The following is a 27,737-nucleotide window of genomic DNA, read 5'->3' as shown; positions in this document are numbered from 1 at the left end:
TACAACTTAACTCATAACAGAGGATTTAGCTGGATGAACTCTGTGGAGAAAAGAAGTTTAAAATATGAGTAGTAGATGGTGGGGGTAGGGGTAGTAACTGTGGAAGCAAAGGTAAAGGGGCACAAAGGGCGAAGGTGTCTAGGGGGTGGTAAGGAGAGCTTCTGAGCTAGATGGAGAGAAGTGGCAGGATGGTGGAGAGGAGGACATGGGAGGGATATGGGTAGCCACAGGCCTTGGGCCCCGCATGTCAAGGCATGGCATTGGGACTGAGGTGGCAAGATGTAGAGCCATGAACCTGGTGGCTACGTGCAAGGTGGCCTGGATGAGGAAGCCGCCAGGGCAGGGAGGGCAGGCAGGTCCTTTGAATGGAATCTCGTTTGAACTGAGGCACAGAGCTAAGGTGGGGAATGTGGCAATGAACAAATGCTAACGTGTGGGAAATTGCTGTGGAAGTTCCTCACAACTTGTGGAACGAAAGGAAGCCAGCAAAGGTACTTCAACGCCTGAGAGTCTGTGGAAAGTGAGGACAGAGGGGTCCAAATGTGGCAAAGCAGTCAAGGAGGGAGGGGTGGAAAGAAACCCGAGTATTTGGTAGGAAATGGCTCCTCTGTGGTCTTTTTTTCCAACCGTAAGCTTTGTCCTTCTCGGACCCATCCTCATTTTGTCCGTGTCCCAGGACTGGATGAGGTGCTCCGGCACCATTTCTAACAGGAGAGGAAAAGAAGATACAATTCTTGGAAAATGATTAATCCTCAGAGGAAACCCTGAAAAAGGCACTTCTACCAGCTTTAGACGCATTCTGGCATTCAGTCAGATCGCACTGCCATAGCAACCACTCTTCCATAACCACAAAAACAGTAGCTTTACAGTAGCGAAATAACTGAAGTGTACAGCCTGAGAATTGAGAACTTTCTCCAGTGCAGTTACGGGTGGGAGAGGCCAAGAATTTCAGGACAAGAGGCTTTTTGTATGTCCTGTTTAAATGTCATAAACCCTGCCACTTCTCTGGGGAGAAGCCATGTTCAAATACTCTCAGAGATAAAATATATATTTATTATATATATATAATCAACAGTAAACTTAATGTGAATTAAGACTGTAAAGGGCTTGTCAAAAGGATAATGTGATAATTTAAGAATTTTCTGTTACAAAATAAAAACAAGTGTAAAGTTTTTGAAAAGCGAAAAGATGAAATTAAAGACACTCATGATCCTATCTTCCAGTGAAAACCACAACTAGTATGTTTGTGTATAAATATAAATATCAAACTACACATACACCTACACATATATACATATATATATATTTAAAAAACAAACATGCTAGGCTATTTTGCGTGCTGTTTTCTTCACCCTAACAATATGTTTCAGTTATCTATTGCTATGTCCAAACAACTTCAAAACTTGATAGGTTGAAACAACCATTTTGGGGGCTTCCCTGGTGGTGCAGTGGTTGAGAGTCCACCTGCCGATGCAGGGGACATGGGTTCGTGCCCCGGTCCGGGAAGATCCCACATACCGCGGAGCGGCTGGGCCTGTGAGCCATGGCCGCTGAGCCTGCGCGTCCAGAGCCTGTGCTCCGCAACGGGAGAGGCCACAACAGTGAGAGGCCCGCGTACCACAAAAAAAAAAACAACCATTTTGGTTTTGTTCCCATGGTTCTGTGGCTCGGGCACCCTGGACAGGGCCCAGCAGGATGACTAGTTCCTGCTCCACAGTGTTTGGGGCTGCAGGTGGGATGCCTCACATGACCCAGCATGGCCTATTCACTCACTCGCTGGTACCTCGGCGCTCCTCTCTGCAGCCTGTTCCTCCAAGTGCTTTCTCATCTCCCAGGGTCTCTCTGTGTGGCCTTTCTTGCCAGTAGGGCAACCTGGACTTTGTACACATGGCTCAGGGCTCCAAGAGCATAAAAGCAGCAGCAGGCCTTTTTAACACCTGCTCTTAGAGGTGCTAGAACATAACTCTCTCCACATTCCATTGGTCAAAGCAGTCACAGGCCTGGCCCAGATTTGATGGGGTGGAGGAATGGACTCCACATCTCATGGGACAGTGACTCACACAGCAGGGAGGAAGGTTGGCAGCAGCCATCTCTGGAGACTAGCTAGCACGCAATATGTCACGAGGTGTTCCCAAATCATCCAGTACTTTTCAGAAGCATGGTTTTTAGTGGTTACAGAGATTTCTTTGGAGTACATGTACATTATTTTATTTAACCAAATCATCAATTGTGATCTTAGGATGTATTAATAGACTCATAGTTTCTAGTAAGGCAAACTGATATCCACCTTCTATCCTACCCTGATCAGACCTTTCTAGAGAACTGAATTTATTTCTGGGCACCACAGTTTCCAGTGGATATGGACAAACCAGAACTTGTTTGAGAAGTTCCAGCAGCATGGTGAGGGGCCTCACAGCCTGGATATGAAAAGATGGATGAAAATACTATGCATATTTTCTGCAAAGGGGAAGACTCAGGGAAGGGTGAGAGAGAGCTAGCTGTATTAAAATAGCTACAGTGCTCTTTGGGGGAGAAGGTGTAAAGTTAATTTCTAATGGCTTCAAGAAGTAGCCCTAGGACTAATGGGAGGAAAGCATCAGAAGAAAGACTTTAAAGTAAGGAATACTAATGGTATTAGTATTAGTAATGATTCCTAATGGTCAAACCTGTCCAAGATGGAACAGAATGGACACCAAAGTGACTGAGTTTCCTTTCCTTAGAACTGTCTGGGCAGAGTTGGCTGAGACACTAGAGGGGAGGTTAGACATCAGATGTCTGGTTGATTAAATGACCTTCATTAGCCCTATCAATACTTAGTTTCTATGTTTAAACAGGTTTCTTTTCAACCTCACAGGGTGTGAGCATGTGGGGATGCCTCCTACTGACCGTCCCCTAACAGCTTCAGAGAGATGACTGGCTTATTGTCCTAATCCTGTTATTTGCGGGGAGGGGATTTTTCCAGTTTTTTCCATGATTTATCAAGGACAGAAACTATCATCTTATTCATAAAGGGAAAAAGGGGGGAAAAAACCCCAATAAAACATCCATGTTTACTTTTAATTCTCTAAGAAGTGAAACTAAACATTTCCTACATCAGCTAGTTGTTGCTTGATTTTGTAGACTTTTTAAAGCTAGGAGAGATCTTAGCCATGATCAAGTGCAACTACTATCCATTTTACAGATGAGAACACTAAATTCAGAGGAGCTCAGTGACTTGCCCAAGGTCACACAGAAAGTCAGTGGCAGAATAAGAATTAGAACCAATGTTTTCAACTCCAGGTAAATTCAGTTTGCTTCAATTCAGTTTCAATAAATTAAACAGAAAGTACTCATTGGAGCTCAACCTTCAACCATACATTGGTAAAGAAAAAAATATATATGTTAATTAAATTATAATAGAACAAAAAAATTTTTAATAAACGTGTGCCAAAGATTTTATTTAACTCATTAATTAGTGGAGGAGCCAGTAAGACGTTAAATTTGAGAAGCAAGGTATGGACAGACCCTGGATGGATACAGATCAAGTCCATAAATTCCTAGTTAGGCAATTTTGTAAACAAATGTAAGGATAAGATTGCTTGGTTAGATATAAAACTGGTTACTGTCTTACAGGACAACAAACCCTAATCTTTTGGGTTATCTGTTCCACCAGACAGTTCTATGCATATCTGCTGCAAAAAAATCTGTAAGTTAACATGTAACTTCACTAAATCTGGTACATTTAATACATTTAATCAATAGTAAACAGTGAGTAGAACTAAGTACATGCACCTAGATAGTCCTTGGGTAGCCTTTATTCCATATGACATTGAAAAGACGTGCTGCCCACTTTTTTTCTTATTTCTAAGTTTTAGGTAATTTTAAAAATAATAGCAACATACAAAGAAATAGAGAAAAAACTGGGGTTTGCTTCAGTGCCCTTCTAAGGCTCTGAGATTGGACCCCCTCCCCCTTTATGCTTCTGTTCTCTATTTAGTTCTTCACAGAGGATTCTAAAGTTTGTTTGGCCCAGAGTCCCATCTTCTTCCTTCCATAATCTTTTCATCTTAGTTACCACCAACAATCATTCTCCCCTTGAGGTAGTGGGAAAGGTGTAGATAAGAAGAAAGAGGGCCCAAGGCAGGGTTCCTGGGCAGGAAGGTCTCATTTAACCCCCATGCTGGTTCCCAGGTGTTGAATTCCAGCAGGTAAGCAGGGTCCTCAGTGCGGGGCAGCCCTGATGCTTTTTTCCCTTGCTGACTTTTCGTATCTGGACAAAAATTTTAAATACATTTTAAAGAGAATGAATCAGCAAATTCTGCTATTCAGAAATATATTTCAGTAGAATCAGATCAAGGCAAAGTTTTTGACTTTAAGATGGAGATAATTTATAGCTCGAAATTCAAACTGGTCAGAGAAAATGTTTAGGGCTGATTTGTAGAACAATGTAAGGCTGTAAGTAAGCTTTGTTGAAACTTTGCTATTTATATTGGCCAGTAGAGTGAGATTTAATCACATGCTCATGGATTCCTGGGCCCGTAAAGGGTCATGTCTAGTTGGTTCCATCGTGAAAGGGATAATCACAGCTGTTTCTCACCCACATCTCTTTTGGTGCGACTGGCCTTCTTTTCATTAGTGACGACTGGGACTCCGCGCACAAGCAGCCACAGAATCTACGGATAGGGAGAGACTTCTTTGGAAATGATGGCTCTCAAATTTGAACGTGCACATGAATCTCCTGGATTCTGTTAAAATGCAGATTCTGAATCAGTAGGTCTGTGCTTGTTCTGAGATTCTGTGTTTCTGACAAGCTCCCAGGTGATGCTGACACTGCTGGTCCAGGGACCACATTTTTAGGTGCAAGAAGGTAACTATTCCTCCATTCCTCCACCTATGACTGATGAGGCCAAATTATTTGGAGAAAAAGTAGGAAATCTTGCTGGCGATGCAAATTTTACTTATACAAATAAGCCACACCAGCCATTCAGGTCATCTATAATGAATCAGAAAAACTTAGTATACCAAAGAAGGTTTTCTTTATCAGCCAAAATTCCCTCTGCTTCATCGTAAAGTATTTTTCTCTTATTCTATTTGTAAAGCTGTGGCAGAGCCGTCACTTCCACGGGTTTCCCCGAGAAGTTAGCTTGGCGGGCCCCAGTGGTCCTCAGCCTTGGCTACACACTGGAGATACCTGGAGACTTTGAACAATTGCAGTGTCCTGCCCTCATACTCCCCCACCCCTGGACCATTTAATCATCATCTGTAGGCGTGAGACCCAGGCATCAGGAGTGTTTAAAGCTCCCCAGGTGATTCCAGCAGGCAGCCAATATTGAGAACCATTGGTCTACCTTTTCTCCCTATGCCCCTGGGAATATAGGACATATGGGACAAGCATGACAAGCCCAATCCCTGTTCTAGGCCTCATTTATTCCGTAAATTTTTATTGAACAGCAGTTTTATGACAGACAATGGACTACATGCTGAGGATAAGCAGGGAACAGGAAAAGAAAGCTAACTGAGAGACTGTTTTGGTGCTTATAATGCTGGACTTCTTATACCTGCTTCCCACATTCCACCCCAGGGCCCGACTCCTCCTGGCTGCAAAGGTGGGCCTTCTGAAGCAGTGCTGCAGGCCTGGCAGCTCCGTTCTGACATCATCCTCCATCTTTCTAGGACCCTTGGAAAACCTCATTCTTGCTTTTGTGCATCTCACTGTGTTCTTGACTCCCTGAGTACTTAGAAAACTTATTCATACATCCCAGCCTTCACTGGAAAAAGGAAAGTCTAGGGGTTTTTTCCCTTCATGTGCCAACTTTCCCTTCTCCCTCTCTCTGTGTCTTTCCCTCCCTGGGTTGAGAGTCATTTATGATCTTCCCAATCCGTGGAATATGTTCCTCTAGGCTCAGCATCATGTTCTTTTTCTGTGTCGTGACAGGCAATCCTTACTAGTCAGCCACAGTTACACAGGAACGTTGCTTAAGATCTGCTCATGAAAAGTGAGGTCCATGGACCTACATAATTGGTGTCACCTAAGCTCTTCCTTGAAATGCGGAATCTCAGGTCATGATCCAGACTTACTGAGTTAGAATCTGCGTTTAAACCTTATCCCCAAGCAATCCACATGCATGTTACAGTTTGAGATAATCTTAGGGAAGTTTTTTTTTTTTTACATCATTATTGGAGTACAATTGCTTTACAATGGTGTGTTAGTTTCTGCTTTATAACAAGGTGAATCAGTAATACATATACATATGTTCCCATATCTCTTCCCTCTTGCATCTCCCTCCCTCCCATCCTCCCTATCCCACCCCTCTAGGTGGTCACAAAGCACCAAGCTGATCTCCCTGTGCTACGTGGCTGCTTCCCACTAGCTATCTATTTTATGTTTGGTAGTGTATATATGTCCATGCCACGCTCTCACTTTGTCACAGCTTACCCTTCCCCCTCCCCATATCCTCAAGTCCATTCTCTAGTAAGTCTGTGTCTTTATTCCCGTCTTACCCCAAGGTTCTTCATGACATTTTTTTTTTCTTAGATTCCATATACATGTGTTAGCATACGGTATTTGTCTTTCTCTTTCTGACTTACTTCACTCTGTATGACAGACTCTACGTCCATCCACCTCACTACACATAACTCAATTTCGTTTCTTTTTATGGCATGGGCAGAAGACCTAAATAGACATTTCTCCAAAGAAGATATACAGATTGCCAACAAACACATGAAAGAATGCTCAACATCATTAATCATTAGAGAAATGCAAATCAAAACTACAATGAGATATCATCTCACACCAGTCAGAATGGCCATCATCAAAAAATCTAGAAACAATAAATGCTGGAGAGGGTGTGGAGAAAAGGGAACACTTTTGCATTGCTGGTGGGAATGTGAATTGGTACAGCCACTATGGAGAACAGTATGGAGGTTCCTTAAAAACTACAAACAGAACTACCATACGACCCAGCAATCCCACTACTGGGCATATACCCTGAGAAAACCATAATTCAAATAGAGTCATGTACCAAAATGTTCATTGCAGCTCTATTTACAATAGCCAGGACATGGAAGCAACCTAAGTGTCCATCATCGGATGAATGGATAAAGAAAATGTGGCACATATATACAATGGAATATTACTCAGTCTTAGGGAAGTTTGAGATGATATTAGGGAACTTGGAGGTATAGAAAGTTATCATGCACCTTAGAATTTCACTCTCATCTATGGGTTTTCAGATTCACTTTTTAAACTGTTGATTTTTAGTTATTTCCAAGTTTAATGGTCTGACTAGTGCCAAATACTCAGGGCTCCTAACTAGAAGGCAGTCCATAAACTTTGGGTCCTGGGTCAGGCAGCACAGCTGACATTCTGCTGTAAACACTGAAGCTCCTGATGTGTCTGTTTGTTCCGAGGACATCCCTGTCCCACACAAACGTGGAAGCAAAGATGCCTGTGAGGGAGATCAACTCAATGCTTTGTGACCACTTAGAGGGGTGGGATAAGAAGGGTGGGAGGGAGGGAGTCTCAAGAGGGAGGGGATATGGGGATATATGTATACATATAGCTGATTCACTTTGTTGTACAGCAGAAACTAACAATATTGTAAAGCAATTATGCACCAATAAAGATATATATATATATATATATATATATATATATATATATATATATATATATATATAAGATGCCTGTGAGTAGGGCCAACTTTTCTCCTTCAAAAGGCTTTGGATTTGCTCAAACACTAGGAAGAAGTGATTGGCTAAGGTCCCAGAATTCTTGGCATCAAGAAACTTTAGACCAAAACTTCTTAAGGCAGTTGTTATCACTAGCAACCTTGATCACAGAAAAGAGCCTTCTAAACCTCTAATTTAGGGTAAAACTGTGTGCTGATGGTCCCATCATGGTGGGTTAATGCAAAATGTGTCCCTGCGTTGCCAAGCAGCTGAATAAGTTGACCTGTTGGGGGGAGTCCTTTAGTGCTGTCCACTTAAACTGTGGGGAATGTTAGCCAAGGACAGCAATTTTAGATTTAGCACAGTTATAACCTTTTTTTCCCTTTTGCAATGATTATCCAACAAGGTCAGCAGTATCCTAATTTATTATTATTTCTAATAATAAAATCACATTATAGAACAGCAGTTCTCAACCTTGACTATACAGTTTGAACCCCCAGAAAGTTTTAAAATATACTGATTCCTGAGTTCCCCAAGAGATGCTGACTTAATTGGTCTGGGGTGAGGCCTAGGTTTCAATGTGTTTAGGGGTCCTCAGGTGATATTAACATGCAGTCAGATTTGACAGCCATTGTCATAGAAGGAGGGCCTTATCTTCTGATTTACTAGTATTCGTGTATCCAATGACTCTAATTAGATATGTTAAAAGTAAGAGTGACCCACTCACTAGTTCTTTGCCGTTGAAAGAATCACTTAATTTCCATAAGCTTCAGTTTCTCCTTCTCTAAATTAGGGGTAACTATTATATTAGGGGTTAGCTGTGGAGGTTTAAATAAAATACATAAAGTGACTAGGACGGAGCTTAGCACCTAGCAGGTATTCAAAATAGGAGTTGCTGCAAAAAACTGTGGTCATGTCTCTGCTTTGCACGCTTAGAAATGGAACTCCATCTCCTGTGAGTCTGGAGGTGGTGTTACAGCACAGACTTGGACAGGGTGGTCTCCACCGAGGCTGTGTGCTCTTGGGCCCACACGTGGTGCCTGAAGTAAGATCAGGGAATGCTCTGAAGAAGCCCCTCATTGTTCTTAACTAGCATCAGACAAACAGGATGGAGCAGTGCCCACTTATTCCTCAGGGAAAGAGCAACCCAGCCCAGAAATCTGTTGAGAAGAAAGCTGTGGTAAAGTTTCAAAGGACCTCCAAGGAGAAAGTAATGGGTCTCAAATTTGAGAATTAGATTGTTTCTCTTTTTTGAAAGGGAAAGGTGTTGATGCTATGAGCTCATAAAAGCCCATAAAACAGATTGATGTAAATGTATGGTGAGGAATACCCCTCATGGAAATCTAGGAGCCAGCAATCTCTTAGGTTGCTTTTTTCCTATTTAATTTTAGGCCAGTGGTCAAAGATTTTCAAATGAATGCCTCTGCTGTTTTTTCTTTTTAAAACCTGTTTACTTGAATGTGTACCTATGATGAATATATGAGTGTATGTGTTTATATGTAAAACAAATATATATACCTATATGTATATAAATATACATATCATATATTTAAATGTAAAGCAAGATTAGCTCAATAGCACTTGAGAACCAAAGGATTTCTGCTAGGATGAACGGTGGAATCTCTAAAATGTGACAATAACATCAAAAATTCAAGTGACAAACAACCCAATCCAAAAATGGGCAGAAGACCTAAATAGACATTTCTCCAAAGACGATATATAGATGGCCAACAAACACATGAAAGAATGCTCAACATCACTAATCATTAGAGAAATGCAAATTAAAACTACAATGAGGTATCACCTCACACTGGTCAGAATGGCCATCATCAAAAAATCTAGAAACAATAAATGCTGGAGAGGGTGTGGAGAAAAGGGAACCCTCTTGCACTGTTGGTGGGAATGTAAATTGATACAGCCACTATGGAGAACAGTATGGAGGTTCCTTAAAAAACTAAAAATAGAACTACCATACAACCTAGCAATCCCACTACTGGGCATATACCCTGAGAAAACCATAATTCAAAAAGAGTCACGTACCACAATGTTCATTGCAGCACTGTTTACAATAGTCAGGACATGGAAGCAACCTAAGTGTCCATTGACAGCTGAATGGATAAAGAAGATGTGGCACATATATACAATGGAATATTACTCAGTCATAAAAAGAAACGAAATTGACTTATTTGTAGTGACATGGATGGACCTAGAGTCTGTCATACAGAGGGGAGTAAGTCAGAAAGAGAAAAACAAATACCATATGCTAACACATATATATGGAATCTAAAAAAAAAATGGTTCTGGATAACCTAGGGGCAGGACAGGAATAAAGATGCAGAGGTAGAGAATGGACGTGAGGACACGGGGAGGGGGAAGGGTAAGCTGGGATGAAATGAGAGACTGGCATGGACATATATATACTACCAAATGTAAAATAGATAGCTAGTGGGAAGCAGCCACATAGCACAGGGAGATCAGCTCAGTGCTTTGTGACCACCTAGAGGGGTAGGATAGGGAGGGTGGGAGGGAGATGCAAGAGGGAGGAGGTATGGGAATATATGAATAGCTGATTCATTTTGTTATAAAGCAGAAACTAACACACCATTGTAAAGCAATTATACTCCAATAAAGATGTTAAAAGATAATAATAAGTTTAAAAAAATAAAGCTAAGGAAGTAAAATATATAGAGTATTAAATGGTGGTAAGAGCTATGGAGAAAAATTAAGCAGGAACGAAAGATGGGGAAAACAGAACAAAACAAAATTCAAGTGAAATCACTTTCTTGGTTCTCAGTCAGAATGCTGGCTCTGTACTACTTTTGCAGAAGCCGCACCAGGAAGACCCATGCTCCAAATTTTTCATTTTTTAAAAAATTTGGCCATTCTGGCTGAGCTGAAAATCTCCCATTGAAATAGATTCTAAAATATAGTGTTTTTTCCTAAATATTTAAGCTACTCATAGAATAATTTGAATATAATTTATGTGTGACCTTAACTGAAATCTGACCTACTTCTAACCTCTCTTCCATTCTGTTGCCTGAGTGACTTTTAAAAAATAGACCTGGTTATGTTACTGTACTACTCAAAAAGTCTTCAACAATTTGAAATCAATGTCCTTAACTCGGCATTCAGTACTCCCACAAATCTGGCCCCAGACTACTCTCTGGTTCTAACCTTGCCTAAAGGTTCCGTGGTGCCCATCTTCATATCTTTGTTCACCCTGTCTCTTCTGAGAATGCCCTGTCCACTTCATGTCTGCCTTTCGAAACCTAACTTCATTTTTACACCCCAGCTCAAATGCTACCTCCTTCATGGGGCATCCCCAGTCCCCACCTTAACCCCTCTCTCATCCTAGTTTTACTTATTCCCTGTTATTTTACTTCTTCCCCACTCTGTGCTTCCAAGAACTTCATATCATTGCCACAGCATTAATTACGCCTTTCCTTGTGTTAGCAAATGTTTGGGAAGTAATAGTGAATAATGCCTAAGGAAAAGGAATACAGACTTTTGAGCCAGACTAGACCTGAGTCAAAACCCTGACTCTTAGGCAAGTCATTTAACTTTTCTGACTTTCAGTTTCCTCATCTGTGAACAGAAGAAAATATTACCAAATCTGCATGGACTGGTAGGGGAGAGCATATGAGAATATGCAGTAAAGGTCTTTAATAAGAGGTAGCTATTATTACCACAGTTATTCATATCCTGTCCCCAACTAGTTCATCAGCAGTACCTAGCAACATCTTACTCTCCATAGTGTTTTCTGAATTGACTGGAAGCAACCCAAATTGATGGCATCTGCTGCCTGGATCTCACTGAGCTATTAGTTTTCCAACATCTGTTTTGAATTTCAGAAAGAAATGTCCATTTTTAGGCAACAGCAGTGTTTTCCTGTGGCATTTCAATATGTCTTAATCCTGAAATGATTATAACTTGTGCTTGATTGAATCCAAGTCAGCAAAGTCATGGAGAACAGCCCAGCCCACAAGCACATCCACTTTACGTAGGCCTAAGAAAGCACAGCCCTCTGTACAAAGAGCCCAAACACCAAGGAACACTATATCAGCTTTTAGTGACATTGCCCTTTGTTCAGATGTTTAAAGTATGACAATAATAGAGCTTGAGAAGCTCTTATTTATCCACAATACTGTGAGACAGAGAGAGTGTAGAAATCCTGGTTTTCTTTGATGTCTAGAGTACTGGTAACTACTCAAGATGTTATAATGACAATTATTGACTCCCTTCTCTTGACTCCCAATTCCCTTATAAACTAAAAAAAGAAAAGAAAAGAAAAGAAAATAAACGCCGCAATTTTCTCCAGTAGTTTCTAAATTATTTCCTCTGGAAAGCAGAATTTTCTAAACTACCATGCTTTATGAATCCTGTCTCTGTTTCAGCACCAAGGACAGAACCCCGCCAGGCTTGATGCCCACCCATCCCATTTAATTAACAAAATTTTAAATGTTTTAAAATTTCTGCTCAGATGTTTATTCGATCATCTAATATATTGGTTTTCTGAACACTGGTTATATGTCAGGCCTTGATATGGTATACAAAGGCTTACGACTCTCAAGGTTGAACTGAGGCAGGAGATGAGCAAGAAAGGCAAGTTAATAAATATAACACCATATGACAGGTGCTGTTATGTAGTTACGTACAAGCCATGTGGGAGCCAGGGAGGGAGTGATTAACTCTGACTAGTAAAGGAAGGCTTTTCAAAGGAGTTGACATTTGAGCTGGGTACTGAGAATTGAGTGAAGTTTGTAATGCAGAGAAGAGACTCCATGAAAAAGTACAGAGCATATTAAGAAATTTCTAGAAATGTGGTTTGATGTGGCTGAAAAATTGAGTGAGTGAAAGTTTAAGGGAAGAGATAAGGAATAGGCTAGGTCAGATCACCAAGTACTTGTATACCAAGCTAAGGGTTTAGACTTTATCCTGGGAAAGTTAAGAGCTGTGTAAGGGTTTTGAGCGGAGGCATGATCTAATCAGATTTGTGGGTTAGAAAGATACTTCATACAGAAAGAGAGAAAATATACTAAAAAATAAATAAATGAGAGGGCAGAAGGGCAGATGACGGTGACATTCCTCCACGTGGTTCTGGAATGAGGGCTCACTCCATCATAATCAGGATTAGACACGGAGATATTACTTGGCCCAGCTCCCATTCACTGTTCACCATGTTTCACATATGGATTATGTCTCTCCAGATTCTTCCAAGAAGATAAATGATGTCTTGGCTGAATTTAATGAGGGTGGGAGCCTCAAACAATATGACCCACATGAGGTAAGAACATTTTCATTTCAAGCCTTTAAAAACCCCACGTTCTAACCTTCCCATAATTTGTTCCTCTCTTAGAAGTTTAGCTCACTTTGAAGAACATGCTTCTCAACATATTTTCTCCCAAGTTTCAAGTGAGCCACTGGTGCTACCTGGAATCATAAGTTCCTCAAGTCCATTCACCTTCTCACTATCCTAGAAGGCCACATCATACCTTCTCTTCTCTCCTCAAATCTCTCACTCCTCCTCCCTTTCTCAATTCCCAGTTATCAACTGTGTTTTCTACATCACTGAGAAAATAGAAACAGTCAGAAGCAATCTTCCCCCAAATCCTCACCTTATGTGCCCACCTAGCTGTACCTTTTCTCCTGTAATTAGGGACAAGCTTTCTATGCTCTGATCTCAGTCTAACCCCTCCACTTGTGTACTCAGTCCCGTCCTCTTTGGTCTATTGACAGGCATTGCTTCAACAACGTATTCCTCTCTCACTCTCACTCCATCTCCTTCCCATCAGCTTTCTCTATGTATTAGATCTTCCTCATCAACAAATAAACATACTGCTCTTTCTCCTACATTAAAAAACCTTTTTCTGGCTCCACTTCTCCCTCCAGCTACCACCTCATTTCTCTCCTGTCCTTTATAACAAGTAAGCTGTGCAAAAGATGTGTCTATACTCATTGCCTCCAATTTCTCCTCTTCCCGCTTTTCTGAAAGCTCTTCAAGCAGCATGTAACCCCCACGCCTACACTAAAATCACTAGTCAAAATAGCCAAGGACCTGCATGTGGCTAAAACTCAAGTCATTTTACTCAACAGCATTGCACCTGATTGGTCAAATCTTCCTTCACTTGGTTTTCAGGACACTATACGCTTCTGATTTTCCTCTTACCCCTTTACTTGACATTTCCACTTAAAAATCAAATAGGTATCTCAAACTTAACATAAGCTAAACTGAGCTCCTTGATCTTTCTCTATAAAACCTGTTTTTCCAGCAGTCTTTCCCATTTCAGTAAATGACAAGTCCAGTCTTCAAGTTATTCAGCCTAAAACTATGGAGTCATCATTGACTTTTCTCTTTTTCTCACATCCCACATCTAATTCATCAGCCGCCTCCATCATTTTTACCTTCAAAATACATCCAAAATCCAGACACATCTCACTACCTGCTCTGCTATCACCCTGACCTGAGGCACCACCATATTTCGCCCAGATTATTGCAATAGTCTCCTCTTAGGCTCCCTGTTTTTGCTCTTGACCTTGAAAGTCTATTCTTTACACACGTCCTGAGCAGTCTGTTAAAACTGAAGTCAGATCATGTCACTGCTGTGTTCCACAATCTTTTATGGTCTGCCCACCTGGTACTCAGAGTCAAAATCAAGGTCATTACAATCTGCATCTCCCCTACTATCGGACCTCGTATCTTGCTATTCTTCTTCCCATTTTTTCCCAGCCATATTAGCCTCCTTGATGCCTTCATACAAGCCAGGGCTGCTCTAACGTTAGCACCTGTGCCCATGCTCTGGCCTCTTCCTGCAATGTTCCTCCCCGAGATATCCATATCATTCATTCCTTCACCTCCTGCAAGTGTTTGCTCAAATCACCTTCTCAGTGAATGTCACATTCTCTATCTAAAATGTTAAACCCTCTTTCCGGACGCTTTCTATCTTCCTGCTCTGCCTTATTTTCCTCCTTAGTGCTTCTCACCATCTGTCACACTGTATAACTTACTTATTTAATTGTCTGTCTCCCCGACTAGAATAGTTTTGTTCACTGCTATGTCCCCAGTGCCCAGAAGAGTATCTGGCTTATAGCAGGCACTCCACAAACATTTGCTGAATGAATAAGTGCATGCAAGACCTCCCCTACTTTCAGATTCAGCTCATCTAATGTTTCTTGAACATCCAGGCACTGTGCTGGATGCCGTAGAAGATATGAAGATGAGGAAGCATAGTTCCTCCCCTCCAGAACTTACTTCCTACTGGCAGGGCCAAGTTTAAGAGCCATGACCCTGGAGGTTATGCTGTTAGGTTAGACTCGTAGCTTTGCTGCGAACCAGCAATGTGGCCTTGAATATTTCATCTCTCTGGGCCTCAGTCTCCTCTTCTGTGAACTGAATATATAAAACAACCAAAAAGAAAGACCTTGAAGCTTGCAGATGAGTGAATTAAATAAGATGCTTTTTGCAAAATGTCTAACACTTTAAGGACACTTAAAAATAGTGCCCATTATTATTACCCTTCTGTTACCTTTCGCCAAAATGTTTTAAACTCAACTCCCTTTTCCCCGGTCCTGGGTCCTTTTATGAGGGCTAATAGCAGAAAAGCAACTGATCAGCAGGACAGACTTGGAAGGAGGCTGGCCGCTTATTTATTCATATTGTCATCCTTTCAACAAACCTTGAGTCAACTCCTTCCCTTCTGGGCCCTGGAAGTGAATCAACAGAGCCCACACCCTCGAGGTACACCTGAGAGGTGCTTTGAATAAAATGCACTGATCACCTGAGAATGAAGCAGGAGGAAGGGTGCCAGAACAGGAGCCAGATTGAGAATGCACCCTTTCAAAGAACATTCCTGAGGAGGAGCCATGTGGAAATGATGCCAAAGCCAGCAAAGAATGTGCAGCCCCCCAGTCCCCACCCCCACCTCCAAAAACACAGGAACAAAGACTGGCGGGGGCTGCTCCTCCGCTTGTCCGCCCTGAAGCTGACGAGAGTGGGAGGGGAACAGTTTGGTCAGGGCTGCCGAGGGTGTGAAGGCCGTAGGAGCTTTCGGAAGCAGGCCCCTGCCTCCATCAGGCTGGCCCCCGCTCTGCCATGTCCTAGGGGAGCTCCGTCACTCTGATTTCATTCTCTCTCACAGTGTGGCTGGCTTCAAGTAGGTATAATGTCCCAGCACGGGGTTCAGAAACAGCAAGGGTTTAAATTCTCTTGAGTTTGATGGCTTACTGCTGCTAAAATGTCTCAACAAGAAATGAGTTAGCTGTGGGAAGGGGCAGGTTGCTAGGAAAGGGTGCCTGGGAATAAAAGTTTACAGAGTGGCAGGGCTCCATCTGGCCATGACAAGCGTGCCCTTGCCCATCGGCACCGAGTGATTCTCTGGAGAAGAGAGCACAGCTGAAGATGGCCAGAAAGCAGACGGAAACAGTGCAACCAAAAAGGTAGGGGGGCCTGGTATCACCATGATCTTAGACTCAGACACACCTTAGCACAAAGCACAGCTCTGCCACTTGCTTTACGACTTGAGCAAGTCATTTATGTTCTCAAAATTTTTTTCATCCACAAAAGGGCAGTAATAGTACCACGTCACACTGTTGTTTTGAGACTTAAGTAAGATCACGTATGTACAATGCTCAATAAACTCTCCATCTAGTTCTCCTTCCTTCTTTGACCTGTGGAAGAATTAACAATTGCTTAGCTAGTTTCCACATGAAAGTTGCAGTTTCTGGGGAAAAAGAAAAAATGTCTGAACAATGGCAGTGTCTAAGATGTTACTCAGGGCTCTGAGAGTTGTCAGCGTGCTACATAGTGGTTGTTTATCTGGTTTGGGCAGAGTATGGGCCACTCCCTACCCATCACACATGTACCAAGCACCTACCCTGAGCCTGGGCTGTGCTCATAAAGAACTTACTCTTTTGCAATCCAGATATCACTTTGAGAGTGGCCCTCAGTCACATTTCCTTGCCTACTGAGCTTGGGGTGCTTAGAGGGAATGGCAGGGAACACGATGTCAGCACCAGAGCCTGGGACAGATCAGATACTAGAGCAGGAGCATTGGACTAGGTGTCAGACGATCAGGCTTCTGGTTTCGCTTTGATGCTAGCTGGCTGGGGCAAATCAGTAAAATTCCAGAGTCTCAGTGATGTAAGGAGATCTAGTCTCCTCTGAGCTCTTCTGACATGAATGCTCTGTGTTTCTGGGCTTATTTTATGCCATTTTGTTCCCCAGGATAGGGCCATAAATGGTTGGACATGTGTTCAATCATCATTGTTTTCTAAGTTCTCATAATAATTTGTCAGTTCTTCTGCTGTGACACTCACCACTGTTGACCCTGTGTTAGAATTATTTCAATACCTTTCCCACTGAGTCTCTTAAAGGTATGGACTCACGCCTAATTCACTGGTGTGTTCTCCAGTGGTGCCCAGCACTGTGTCTTGTACTTGGGAGACTCAGTACATATATGTTGACTGAACAGAACCCACAATGATTGATGACAGCCAAGTGTACCAACTAGAAACCCAACGTCCATTAAAATACCTATTAGGAAATACCGTGGTGTGGAGGATACAAAGAAGAAATAAGACATTTCCCTACCTTCCAGGAGCTCTAGATCTAGTCGAGGAACTAAGGTGTGTATGTCATGAACAACTATATATTGCGAGGGCAGCAGATATGGGTGTCCCAAGTCAGGAACCAACGTGGAAATGTATAGCAATTCAGGCACAAGAGATCATACCAGGCTTCCTGGAAGGGGTGGCATCTGAGTTGGACCATAAAGGATAGCTGGAATTTTAACAGGTAGAGAAGAAAACAGTTCATTTAAGTACATGGAAGCTTGGCCAGGAAAGAACACAGAGATCAGTGTGGGCAGAATGTGAAGGTACACACAGAGAATTATAGGAGAAAAGACCAGAATGGTCTCCGAACTTGAAGTAGCTACAAATCTAGGTTGGAGTGGGATTGTGGTAGGGCTGTGAACCCCAGAGGATTCAGGGAGTGCACAGGATGATCCACTGGACTGTAGGAATCCTGCATATTAGACTTTCTATTTACATTGATTTTTATCTCATCTAATTTCTATTTTCTAATTTCTTTGTGTGTCTTTTATAATGTATAGTAGCGGAGCACAGTAGTACATATATGTAATGTATAAGTAAAGATAAATGACAATGTGTGCTTGAAAATCTTACAGAAGGGCGCATGATTTTAAAAGTTTGGAGACAAGTGATGTCAACTCTCCCATGGGCAATTAGAAGCCATGGAAAGTTTTTTAGTTGGGAAGCAGTCTGATCAGAGCTGTGCTTTGGGAAGATCACCTTGGCAAGGATGGAAAAGATGAGAGGACTAACAGATGGAGGTGGAGGCAAGGAAGCCTTTGAGGGGTGTTGCAGTTGTCCAGATAGGACACATAGAACAGGAGTAGAAAACCAGGAGCATGGGGGACTTCAACAGCCGCCTTGTCAGGGTGGGGCCGACGGGCAATGGATACAGAAAAGACCTGGATATGACAGACGTTGCAAAAGAACAGTGGAAAGAAGGAAGGGACAAGAATTGATCTCAGACAACTGGGAGTTCAAGCTGAGGCTGGAATATTTGGAGGATAATGCTGCCATTGACATGAATAGAAACTGTAGGGTCAGGAAGAGGAACTGGTTTAAGGAAGAACCCAAGAGAAGTTTAGAGCTTGAGATCTTCTGGTCCAGCATTCACAGTTTGCTAAAGAAAAACCTGAGGTTCAAAAAAGGAGGAAAATGTGGTGGACCTCAGACCAGCCACGAGGTCTCCTGAATCTCACACTGATCTTGTTTGAAGATCTTTCAGCTTTGGTTTTTTAAGAGCATCATGTAAGACTTTGTTTAACTGAATTTCCTTTTTTATTAAATCATTTAGTATACGCTGTTTTCCAGAAATATGCTGATAGTTTTCAATTTGAGGCCAACCAGAAAAAAAATTAACAACATTTTGGAACTCAAAACTATATTGTAAAACAGTACTTGTCGATTAAAATAGTGCAAAGGAAAGGACGATGCAAAAAGAGCCTTTTAAAATAAATTAATAATAAAGATGAGAAGATCTAAAACAAAGACCATTGAATTTGTGACCTTCAAGAGAGCAGATTCAGAGGTGATGAGCTAGAATCCAAATCGAATGGATTAAGGAGGTGAGGAGAAGTGTGAAGGGGAAGGGAAGAAGCACAGGCTAGTAGCTCGAGCAGACAGCAGTTTCTTTGGAAGAGTGACCCGAACGTGCTTGCAGGTAGACAAGCAGGTGCTGGGAGATGCCATCAGAGGCAGGGAGGGTGGAATTGCAGGTCATTATGGGTTCCGCTGGGAAAGTGGGAGGAAAAGACTTTGCTGATGTGTACTGGGAAAAAGAGGATGTGTGTGGAAGGGACATTCTGAGGTGTTGAGGCAGTGGAGGCAGAGAGGGACAGAAAGAGTACAAGAGAGAGCCACAGAGATTCTGGGGCAGGAAAGGCAGAGAAATAGAGATTGATGCCTGTCACAAGAAATGTAAGTCCACCATTTGCTTAGAGATGCCTTCATCTGGTAATGAGCCTTCATTATCCTCTGTCCAACTGAATCAGGCTTCCTTCACTCTGCTAAAGAGATGTTTAAATAGCCCAGCCTGGGGCTAAGGAGAAACTGCCTCGCAAGCTCCCTCCCAGTGGGGTCCAGAGGGCATTGCTTGTTTTAAGGACCAGGACTTTGTATCCAAAACCTGATCGTGCACGTGCCAGCCAACTCTGGTTCTGCGAAGGCTCCCAGATCTCCCAGAAGAGACAAGGGGTTAAATGCTACCAACATTTTCAGAGAGAGCCAAGTAGGCTCCCAAAAAGGGATTTTATCGCTATTATTCACAAAAGCCTGCACAGCAGATCTTGGAGGAGTGCTTCCTCAGATGATTTCCAGGAGCATCTGCTGATTTGATGAAGAATCTGATGCCATCAAAGCACAAGCCAGTGATGACTCACTGCGCACTGTTGTTGCCGAGTGTTTGCTGAGTGCAGCAGCCCTTTCTGGCACAGTTCTCCCAACCTGGGACCAGAAGCCAGGCAGCACTGGGCGACATACAGCAGGGAGAGGTTTTGGCATGTTTCTTGGTTTTACCTTCCGTCCTTGGCTTCCTGCTCTTCTCTCCTGGTGCCTGAAACCTTCACAAGGACATGTTTTGAGAGCAGTCGAGCCAGACACATTCCCTCCCCTGGTATCTTGAGGGTTGTCCAAAGAGGGTCAATTATGAAAGTAATGAAAGACGGAGCCTGTTCTTTTTTATTTTCTGAGACCTGAATCCTCAGGAATCACATCCCTCACGGCATAAGCAGAAAATTGACATACCGCAGAAGAGCGATTTCTTCTCCTTGTGTTTTCAACTACATCCTTCTTCATCCTTTTTTTTTTTTTTTTGCGATACAGTTCATTTATGATATTATATTGGTTTGAGGTATACAGCATAGTGATTCAATATTTTTATAGATTACACTCCATTTAAAGTTATGACAGAGTGATGGCTATATTTCCCTGTGCCGTACAATATATCCTTGTTGCTTTTTATTTTATACATAGTAGTTTGTATCTCTTAATCCCATACCCCTGTCTTGTCCTCCCTGCCTCCCTCTCCCTACCATTCTTCTTCATCTTACCTAGGATTCCAGGGCACTGACCTAGTCCTGCCCATTAGAGACAAGACCCCCATGTGGTCCCCGACTCAGGCAGAGCCCTCACTCCCAGTGCTCAGTCTTCAGCACCCGCTTTTCTTCCTAAACTTAGACATGCCTTGTCACGAAAGCCTCCCATGGTTCCATGGCCCACCAAGCCCCAACACACAACCAACAGCGTCTTCTCTTCCTCACGTCCTACCCCCACTGCCTATGCTTTTCACCCTCTATCGACTCCCAGGCCTTTTCATTCCTGCCCCCACCAATCACTCCACTCCCTTCTGCTTCCCTTTCCATTGCCAGCTCCCCCATTCCTTCTTCTCCTCTCCCACCCTCTGTCTCTTCACTTCTGTCCACTGACTCTTCCCTCTTTATCCCTTCTCAGCCTATTAGCTATGACATCTTCAAGCTGTTCATGAGGGCGTACCTGGAGGTGGACCTTCCACAGCCACTGAGCACACACCTCTTCCTGGCCTTCAGCCAGAAGCCCAGACAGGAGACCCCGTCCCACCCAAAGGAGGGGGCCAGCAACAGCGAAGCCAGTGGCCCAGGTACATGGACCAGCATTCCCCAGGATGGAAGGGAGATTTTGCAGCGCTAACCCACTTGCCACAGGTTCAGCCTGCACTCCTAGATGGTCCTCTGTGCCTGGTAACTTCCCTATGGGGAAGAGGGGGAAACAGAGACCAGGGGACCAAGACTCCTACCCTTTCAGGAAGCCCTGTCTGATGGATCTCTCAGTAAGAGAAATAAAAAGGGCATAATTCCTGCCACTCAGGATCAGAGGAGAGGATGGGGAGAAGAGGAGGCACAAACTAATGTATGGCAGGGGCGGGTGGGCCTTCCACAAAAGCTGCCAGTCCCTGGAGAGCACATTCAGCTCTTGTGCCCAGGCTGGGACTAGCCTGGGAGAGTCACAGGAGGGGAAGGGTGTGGTTACTGTCTTTCTGGAGTTTGGGCTATAATGGGGGAGATACTACCAACCCCAATAAGTGAGCATGAACCCAGCTGACACCAGAGACATGGGCATAACCCAAGAGATCCAGACTTTGTGGGAAAGTCTCCTACCTGCCTCTCTCAAAACCTAGAGGGCATGGGCTGGTCACTACATCTTCTTTTTATTCCCCAGATTCCAACATACAGAATGCAGATAATGCTGCCAAAGCAGACGAGGCTTGTGCCCCTGACGTGGGTAAGTCTTCGGGGGAGGAGTGGGCAGTACCCCATCCTTGGGGAAGGGGGAGAATCTAACCAGCAGTTTTGTCTCCATGTAATTGTATGCCTTTGAGCAGATCTTGTCTGCCTCCACCTCTGGGGCCCCTGACGCTCAAATGTGTTGGGATTCTGGGGCTGGATGAAGGTTCTTGCTTCATTTGTCCCAAAACAGGGCAGGCCAGGACTTCGGTCAGCTCATTAGATGTTTACCTCTGACGGGTCTGCCTAGCCAAAGAGGGGAAAAGGAGAAAGTGTACGGTGAGGGGAGGGGTGGGCAGAGGAAAAGAGAGCGACAGAGTGTATGGGAAGAAGTGGCCATAGGGCTGAGGTGGAGATGACGCTACCAGTGAATGGCTGAAGGGGGTTACGGAAAGAGGGTAAGAGTGTGCTCTGGTTGATTTCCCACAATATTTACATGCACTTGTTTGAACAAGTTGAGAGGAGCAAGAGGAAGCCAGCTAATGTTGTTTTGAAGATCTATTTGCCAGGCACCTGCTTTATTGCATGTTTCACCTTAGCCTTTGTAATCATGCCACGCCACACACTGAGGAGCTGAGGCTGTAAGAGATTACATACCACTGTGCGAGCTGAGGAGCTAGGGATTCAATCCAGAATTGTCCATCCTCCAAGCTGCTGCTCTTTCCTGCACCAAGATAGGAAGCAATGGTCTCTCTTGAGGTGCCTGGACTAAGGTTTGTCTCCACGTAAAGGCACCAATTTGGTTAGGTCCTAGTGGAATGATCAAGGCTGCATTCCCAGTGGAGCCACCATCATGATGCCTGGCTGTCCATGCACCGTCTCTTGGGTCGTGACTGATGTGGAACCTTCCCTGGCACATTGATCAATGGGAGGCCATTCCTCTGTTGAGAGGCTGTTGACAGGCACAGTCCCAAGTGCAGAAGCTCCTAGTAAAACTGGAAAGAGCAAAGATTATCCTCCTTGACCTCTGTTCTAAGATGTAGCACAAATTTCCTGGACACTATCAGCCTAAGCTGGGTCAGGTAATAAGCATATTGGTTAAGAATCTGGACTTCAGAGACTTCCTGGGTTTGACACCCAGCTCTGACACACCTAGCTCTGAAACCTTCGGTATGTTTGAACAATGTCTCTGTGCCTCAGTTTCCCCATCTGTAACATGAGATGACAGTAAGTGTTGATATGAAGGTTAAGTGAGTTATGTGTGTAAAATGCTTAGTATAGTGCCTGGAACAGAGTAAATGTTCAGTAAATATTAGCAGTTATTATTCAGGCCACCCTCCAGAAGTATACTCTATTCTCAACTCATCATGTCTGCCAAGATCTCCTTCAGTCTGCACCCTCAGTCTCCAATTGTGTCAGATGGGCATCCTCTTCTCATGGAAGGACTCTCAGGGACTGTCTCCCTCCCAGGTTGCTCTTGGAGCTTCACATACAAAGACTCAGAGAGACAGACCTTATTTCCTTTGCATTATTGTTTGGAAAAGATTGATGCACATTGGTGAATTCCAGCTCTTGGGATGTGCCCAGGGGATAAAGATGCAGTTTTCTTGTATCTTTCAATATATATTATATACATACATACACACATGGCAGAATAGGTAAGAGATAATACAACTGAATGAGAACTAATTGTAACAGAGACTTAGGATGAGAGAATTTCTTCGAGTGGGTGCTAGATGTAGTTCTCATCTTTTTTCCAGTCATTGCCGAAAGGGCAACTAGAGGATTATAGAGTTTTCAGTGTGTAACTGAAAGACTGATGAGATCAAAAATTCACTCTGAATGGAAAGCAGAACATGGTTGGGAAAGGAGAATTGCCTCAGGACCATAAGCTCAGCAAAATTTAGACTTCTCATAGAGCTCCAGGAAGCAAGGATTAAGAGTATTGGTGCCTTCCTGAGGCCTTCAGGGACAGCAGCAGGGCAAGGCTGTGCAAAGTATAGGTTCACCCACCCCTCTGCCCAGCATCTCACCCACGCATGCTAGGTCTAGGGCCCTTTGGTCAAATGGATTAAAGTCATAAATAAGTCTTAAATCTTATTGGGAATAGAGAGGGCATTTTATGACATAAATCATTCTCATGGTAGAAAGAAAAGTTTCAAACTGGAAGCTTTGAGATTATTCTAAACTCTCAGCAAAAAAATCAAAGAAAAGCATCTTTTTCTTTACCCAGATTCTTTACCAGAGATGTTCTTAGTCCAAGTATCTGGAACTTCAAGAGGAACCTGAGAGAAGTTACACTTCATTCCCTGAGGTTCCAAATTGCCTGGGCAGAGTTTGTTTCAGTGGCTGAAGTTTCCAAGGTACCAGACAAGGACTTAGTGGGGATCCCGTCATTATGTGATATTTGAGAAAAGATAATGAATGATGATAATAGACCTTGGCTGGCTTATTTGACCACCATGTTTATTTGCAATATCTGTATCATTTGGGGTCTCAGAACAACTTCCAGAGACTTGCTCCTGGAGAAGTGATTTGTCATGCACTGTTTTCCCTTGCATGCAGCATATCAGTCTCCTGTGGTCCAGTCATGAAAGGGCAGTTATCTGACTGCTGGCCCAGGGAGATGTACAGCATTTTTTCACCCTCTTTTGTAACTTGTGATGTTAAGTAGCAAATCCTTTTCCTGTTGGGCCACCTTCCATGAATGTCTTAATTAGATGCCCCTATTCACCAAAAACAAGAATGTAGGGACAGGTGGACACCACAGAGCAGGGCCTCTGCCAACAAGGAAGAGCCAAGTTCTGGAATCACCTTAGATCAGGCCATCTGTTGAAAATTCCACGCTTTTCCTGTTGCCCAAGAAGAAGAAACTCTATTCTCATTTGATATGGCTGTTTGTGCCTATCAGATCAAGCTCCAAGCTCAGATCTAGAACAACCCACTTTAAGTTATTCATTCCCAGAGCCAGGTGGGGGCATGGTTGGGTCCATAAGCACAGCAGACAGGGGTTTCACTGAGTCCAGAGGTCAGCTCAGAGCCTTGAGCAACATGTCATTGTCAGGATGTCAGCTCAGGAAGGGCTGAAATCACTCTTCCCTGAATGCCCATGAACTTCATTCAATGTGAACTTCATTCTCCTGGTTTTTATTTAGTTCCTCAGGCTATTGAGATGGTTCAGCAGCTTGGACTGTTGGAGTCTCAAGGAAAGTCCCTCCATTTTTTTTTAATATATTTTTCCAGTTTTAAAAGTAACACATTGTATCAATAAAAAATTTTCTGAAGAGTACAGAAAAACTAAAGAAACAACAAAATCACCTAAATCTACCAATGTGATCACACACACACACACACACACACACACATATACACATGCACACACACACACACCCCTATACGTATGTATCCTTGTAGGGTTTTTTCCATAAATTTTTTACAGAACTGGAATCAGACTATATATATAATTTTGGATCCAGCTTTGTTTTTCACTTAGCATTATATTCACAAACATTATTCATGTCATTCAAAACTTTTGGTAAACATCAATTTTAATGCAAGTCTGTCTTTTAACAGATGAAAAAACTGAGGTTGGGTGTGGGGAATAAGCCTTCTTGTGCAAGATCACACACCATTTAGCACAAACCCAGTTTTCTGCCTCTAGCTTGGCGCTCTTTCCACACAGCCCAACTGAAAGGTAAGAAGTAATACAGAGACTAAGAGAGAAGGTGGAACAAGTCATCTCTGCCCAAGAACCCTCATTTAGAAGGGTATGTAATGTGGCACCTGGGCAAAACCTCTGTGCTCTGGAAGAGGGTAGTCCCAGAGGGATGTGCTTGGATGGGTGTGGGTTAGGGTTATTTCATGTAAGGCAGCATGAGCAGGTAGGACACCAGTGGGACTGTGTGTCACTCAGTCCCTCTGGGCCCCAGCATTTCCACTGCTGGACTGAACAGTAGACCTCAGTGAGGACTAGAACAATGGCTCAAGATCCAGTCAAAGCTCTGGTAACCAAAGGATCTTTGGGAAAGGCTGTAATAATGTTTTTTTAATTGAAGTATAGTGGATTTATAATATTGTATTAGGGACTTCCCTGGTGGTGCAGTGGTTAAGACTCTGCACTCCCAATTCAGGGGGCCCAGGTTCGATCCCTGGTCAGGGATCTAGATCCCACATGCATGCTGCCACTAAGAGTTCGCATGCCACAACTAAGACCCGTGCAACCAAATAAATAAATGTTAAATATATATATATATATATAATATTGTGTCAGTTTCAGGTATACAGCAAAGTCATTCAGGTATATATTTTTTCAGATTATTTTCCATCATAGGTTATTACAAGATACTGGATATAGTTTCCTGTGCTATACAGTAAATCATTGTTGCTTATCTATTTTATATATGGTAGTATGTATGTGTTCATCCCATACTCCTAATTTACTCCTCCCCCCACTCCCTTTCCCCTTTGGTAACCATCAGTTTGTTTTCTATGTCTGTGAGTCTGGTTCTGTTTTATAAATAAATTCATTTGTATTATATTTTAGATTCCACAAATGAGTGATATCATGTAATATTTGTCTTTCTCTGTTGACTTACTTCACTTAGTATGATACTCTCTAGGTCCACCCACGTTGCTGCAAATAGTATTATTTCATTCTTTTTAATGGCTGAATAATAGTCCCTTGTATATATATACACCACATCTTCTTTATCCATTCATCTGTCAATGGACACATAGGTTGCTTCCACGTCTTGGCTATTGTACATAGTGTTGCTATGAACATTGAGGTGCATGTATCTTTTCAAATTAGAGTTTTCTTCTCTGCCCAGAAGTGGGATTGCTGTATCATATGGTAGCTCTAGTTTTAGTTTTTTAAGGAACCTCCATACTGTTTTCCATAGTGGCTGCACCAATTTCCATTCCCACCAGCAGTGTAGGAGGGTTCCCTTTTCTCCCCACACTCTCTAGCATTTATTATTTGTAGACTTTTCAATGATGACTATTCTGACTGGTGTGAGGTGATACCTCATTGTGATTTTGATTTGCATTTCTCTAATAATTAGTGATGTTGAGCTTCTTTTCATGTGCCTGTTGGCCATCTATATGTCTTCTTTGGAGAAATGTCTATTTAAGTCTTCTGTCCATTTTTTGATTGGGTTTTTTTACATTCAGTTTTATGAGCTATTTGTATATTTTGGATATTAACCCCTTGTCAATTGCATCATCTGCAAATATTTTCTCCCATTCTGTAGGTCATCTTTTCATTTTGTTGATGGTTTCCTTTGCTGTGCAGAAGCTTTTAAGTTTGATTAAGTACCATTTGTTTATTTTTGCTTTTATTTCTTTTGCCTTGGAAAAATGATCTAAGAAAATATTGCTATGATTTATGTCAGATAATGTTTTGCCTATGTTCTCTTCTAGGAGTTTTATGGTGTCATATCTTATATTTAGATCTTTAAACCATTTTGAGTTTACTTTTGTGTATGGCGTGAGGGTGTGTTCTACCTTTATTGATTTACATGTGGCTGTCAGCTTTCCCAACACCACTTGCTGAAGAGACTATCGTATCTCCACTGTATATTCTCCATTGTCAAAGATTAATTAACCTCAAGTGTATGGGTTTATTTCTGGGCTCTCTATTCTGTTCCATTGATCTATATGTCTGTTTTTGTGCAAATACCATGCTGTTTTGATTACTGTAGCTTTGTAGTATTATCTGAGGTCCGGGAGGGTTATGCCTCCAGCTTTGCTCTTTTTCGTCAGGATTGCTTTGGCAATTCTGGATCTTTTGTGGTTCTGTATAAATTTTAGGATTATTTGTTCTAGTTCTGTGAAAAATGTCATGGGTAATTGGATAAGGATCACATTAAATCTATAGATTGCTTTGGGTAGTATGACCATTTTAACAATATTAATTCTTCCAATCCAAGAGCATAGGGTATCATTCCATTTCTTTGAATCATTTTCAACTTCCTTTATCAATGTTTTATAGTTCTCACCTCCTTGGTTAGGTTTAATTCCTAGGATTTTTGTGGGGGTTTTTTGATGCAATTTTAAACAGGATTTTTAAATTTTTTCTGATATTTCATTGCTAGTATAAAGAAATGCAACAGATTTCTGTATATTAATTTTGTATCCTGCTACCTTGCTGAATTCATTTATTCTAACAGTTTTTGCATGAAGTCTTTAGGGTACTCTATGTAGAGTATTATGTTATCTGCACATAACGACAATTTTGTTTTTTGGTTTTTTTGACAATTTTGTTTTAAAACAAAATACAATTTGGCATAAAATAAATTGTAC

At 42.4% G+C, this 27,737-nt stretch overlaps 1 protein-coding gene and 1 long non-coding RNA gene across 7 annotated transcripts in view; one reads left to right on the top strand and one right to left on the bottom strand.

Annotated features, from left to right (window-relative positions):
- Positions 1 to 27,737, top strand: part of DGKG (diacylglycerol kinase gamma) — a 210,180-nt gene that overhangs the window by 37,168 nt on the left and 145,275 nt on the right. For all 6 annotated transcript variants that reach the window (XR_004476058.2, XM_033403218.2, XM_049710225.1 and 3 more), the window contains exons 3-5: positions 12,858 to 12,934; positions 20,686 to 20,851; positions 21,430 to 21,492. Coding sequence is in view for 5 of the 6 variants with exons in the window: in XM_033403218.2 (XP_033259109.1) it covers positions 12,858 to 12,934; positions 20,686 to 20,851; positions 21,430 to 21,492 (306 nt within the window). In the remaining variant the exon portion in view is untranslated. The remainder of the gene's footprint in view (positions 1 to 12,857; positions 12,935 to 20,685; positions 20,852 to 21,429; positions 21,493 to 27,737) is intronic.
- Positions 1 to 27,737, bottom strand: part of LOC125964498 (uncharacterized) — a 168,563-nt gene that overhangs the window by 136,881 nt on the left and 3,945 nt on the right. The window lies entirely within an intron of this gene.

Source organism: Orcinus orca, chromosome 5, assembly GCF_937001465.1.
Source record: "Orcinus orca chromosome 5, mOrcOrc1.1, whole genome shotgun sequence".
Classification (NCBI taxonomy): domain Eukaryota; kingdom Metazoa; phylum Chordata; class Mammalia; order Artiodactyla; family Delphinidae; genus Orcinus; species Orcinus orca.
This window is presented reverse-complemented; position numbering and strand designations above follow the sequence as displayed.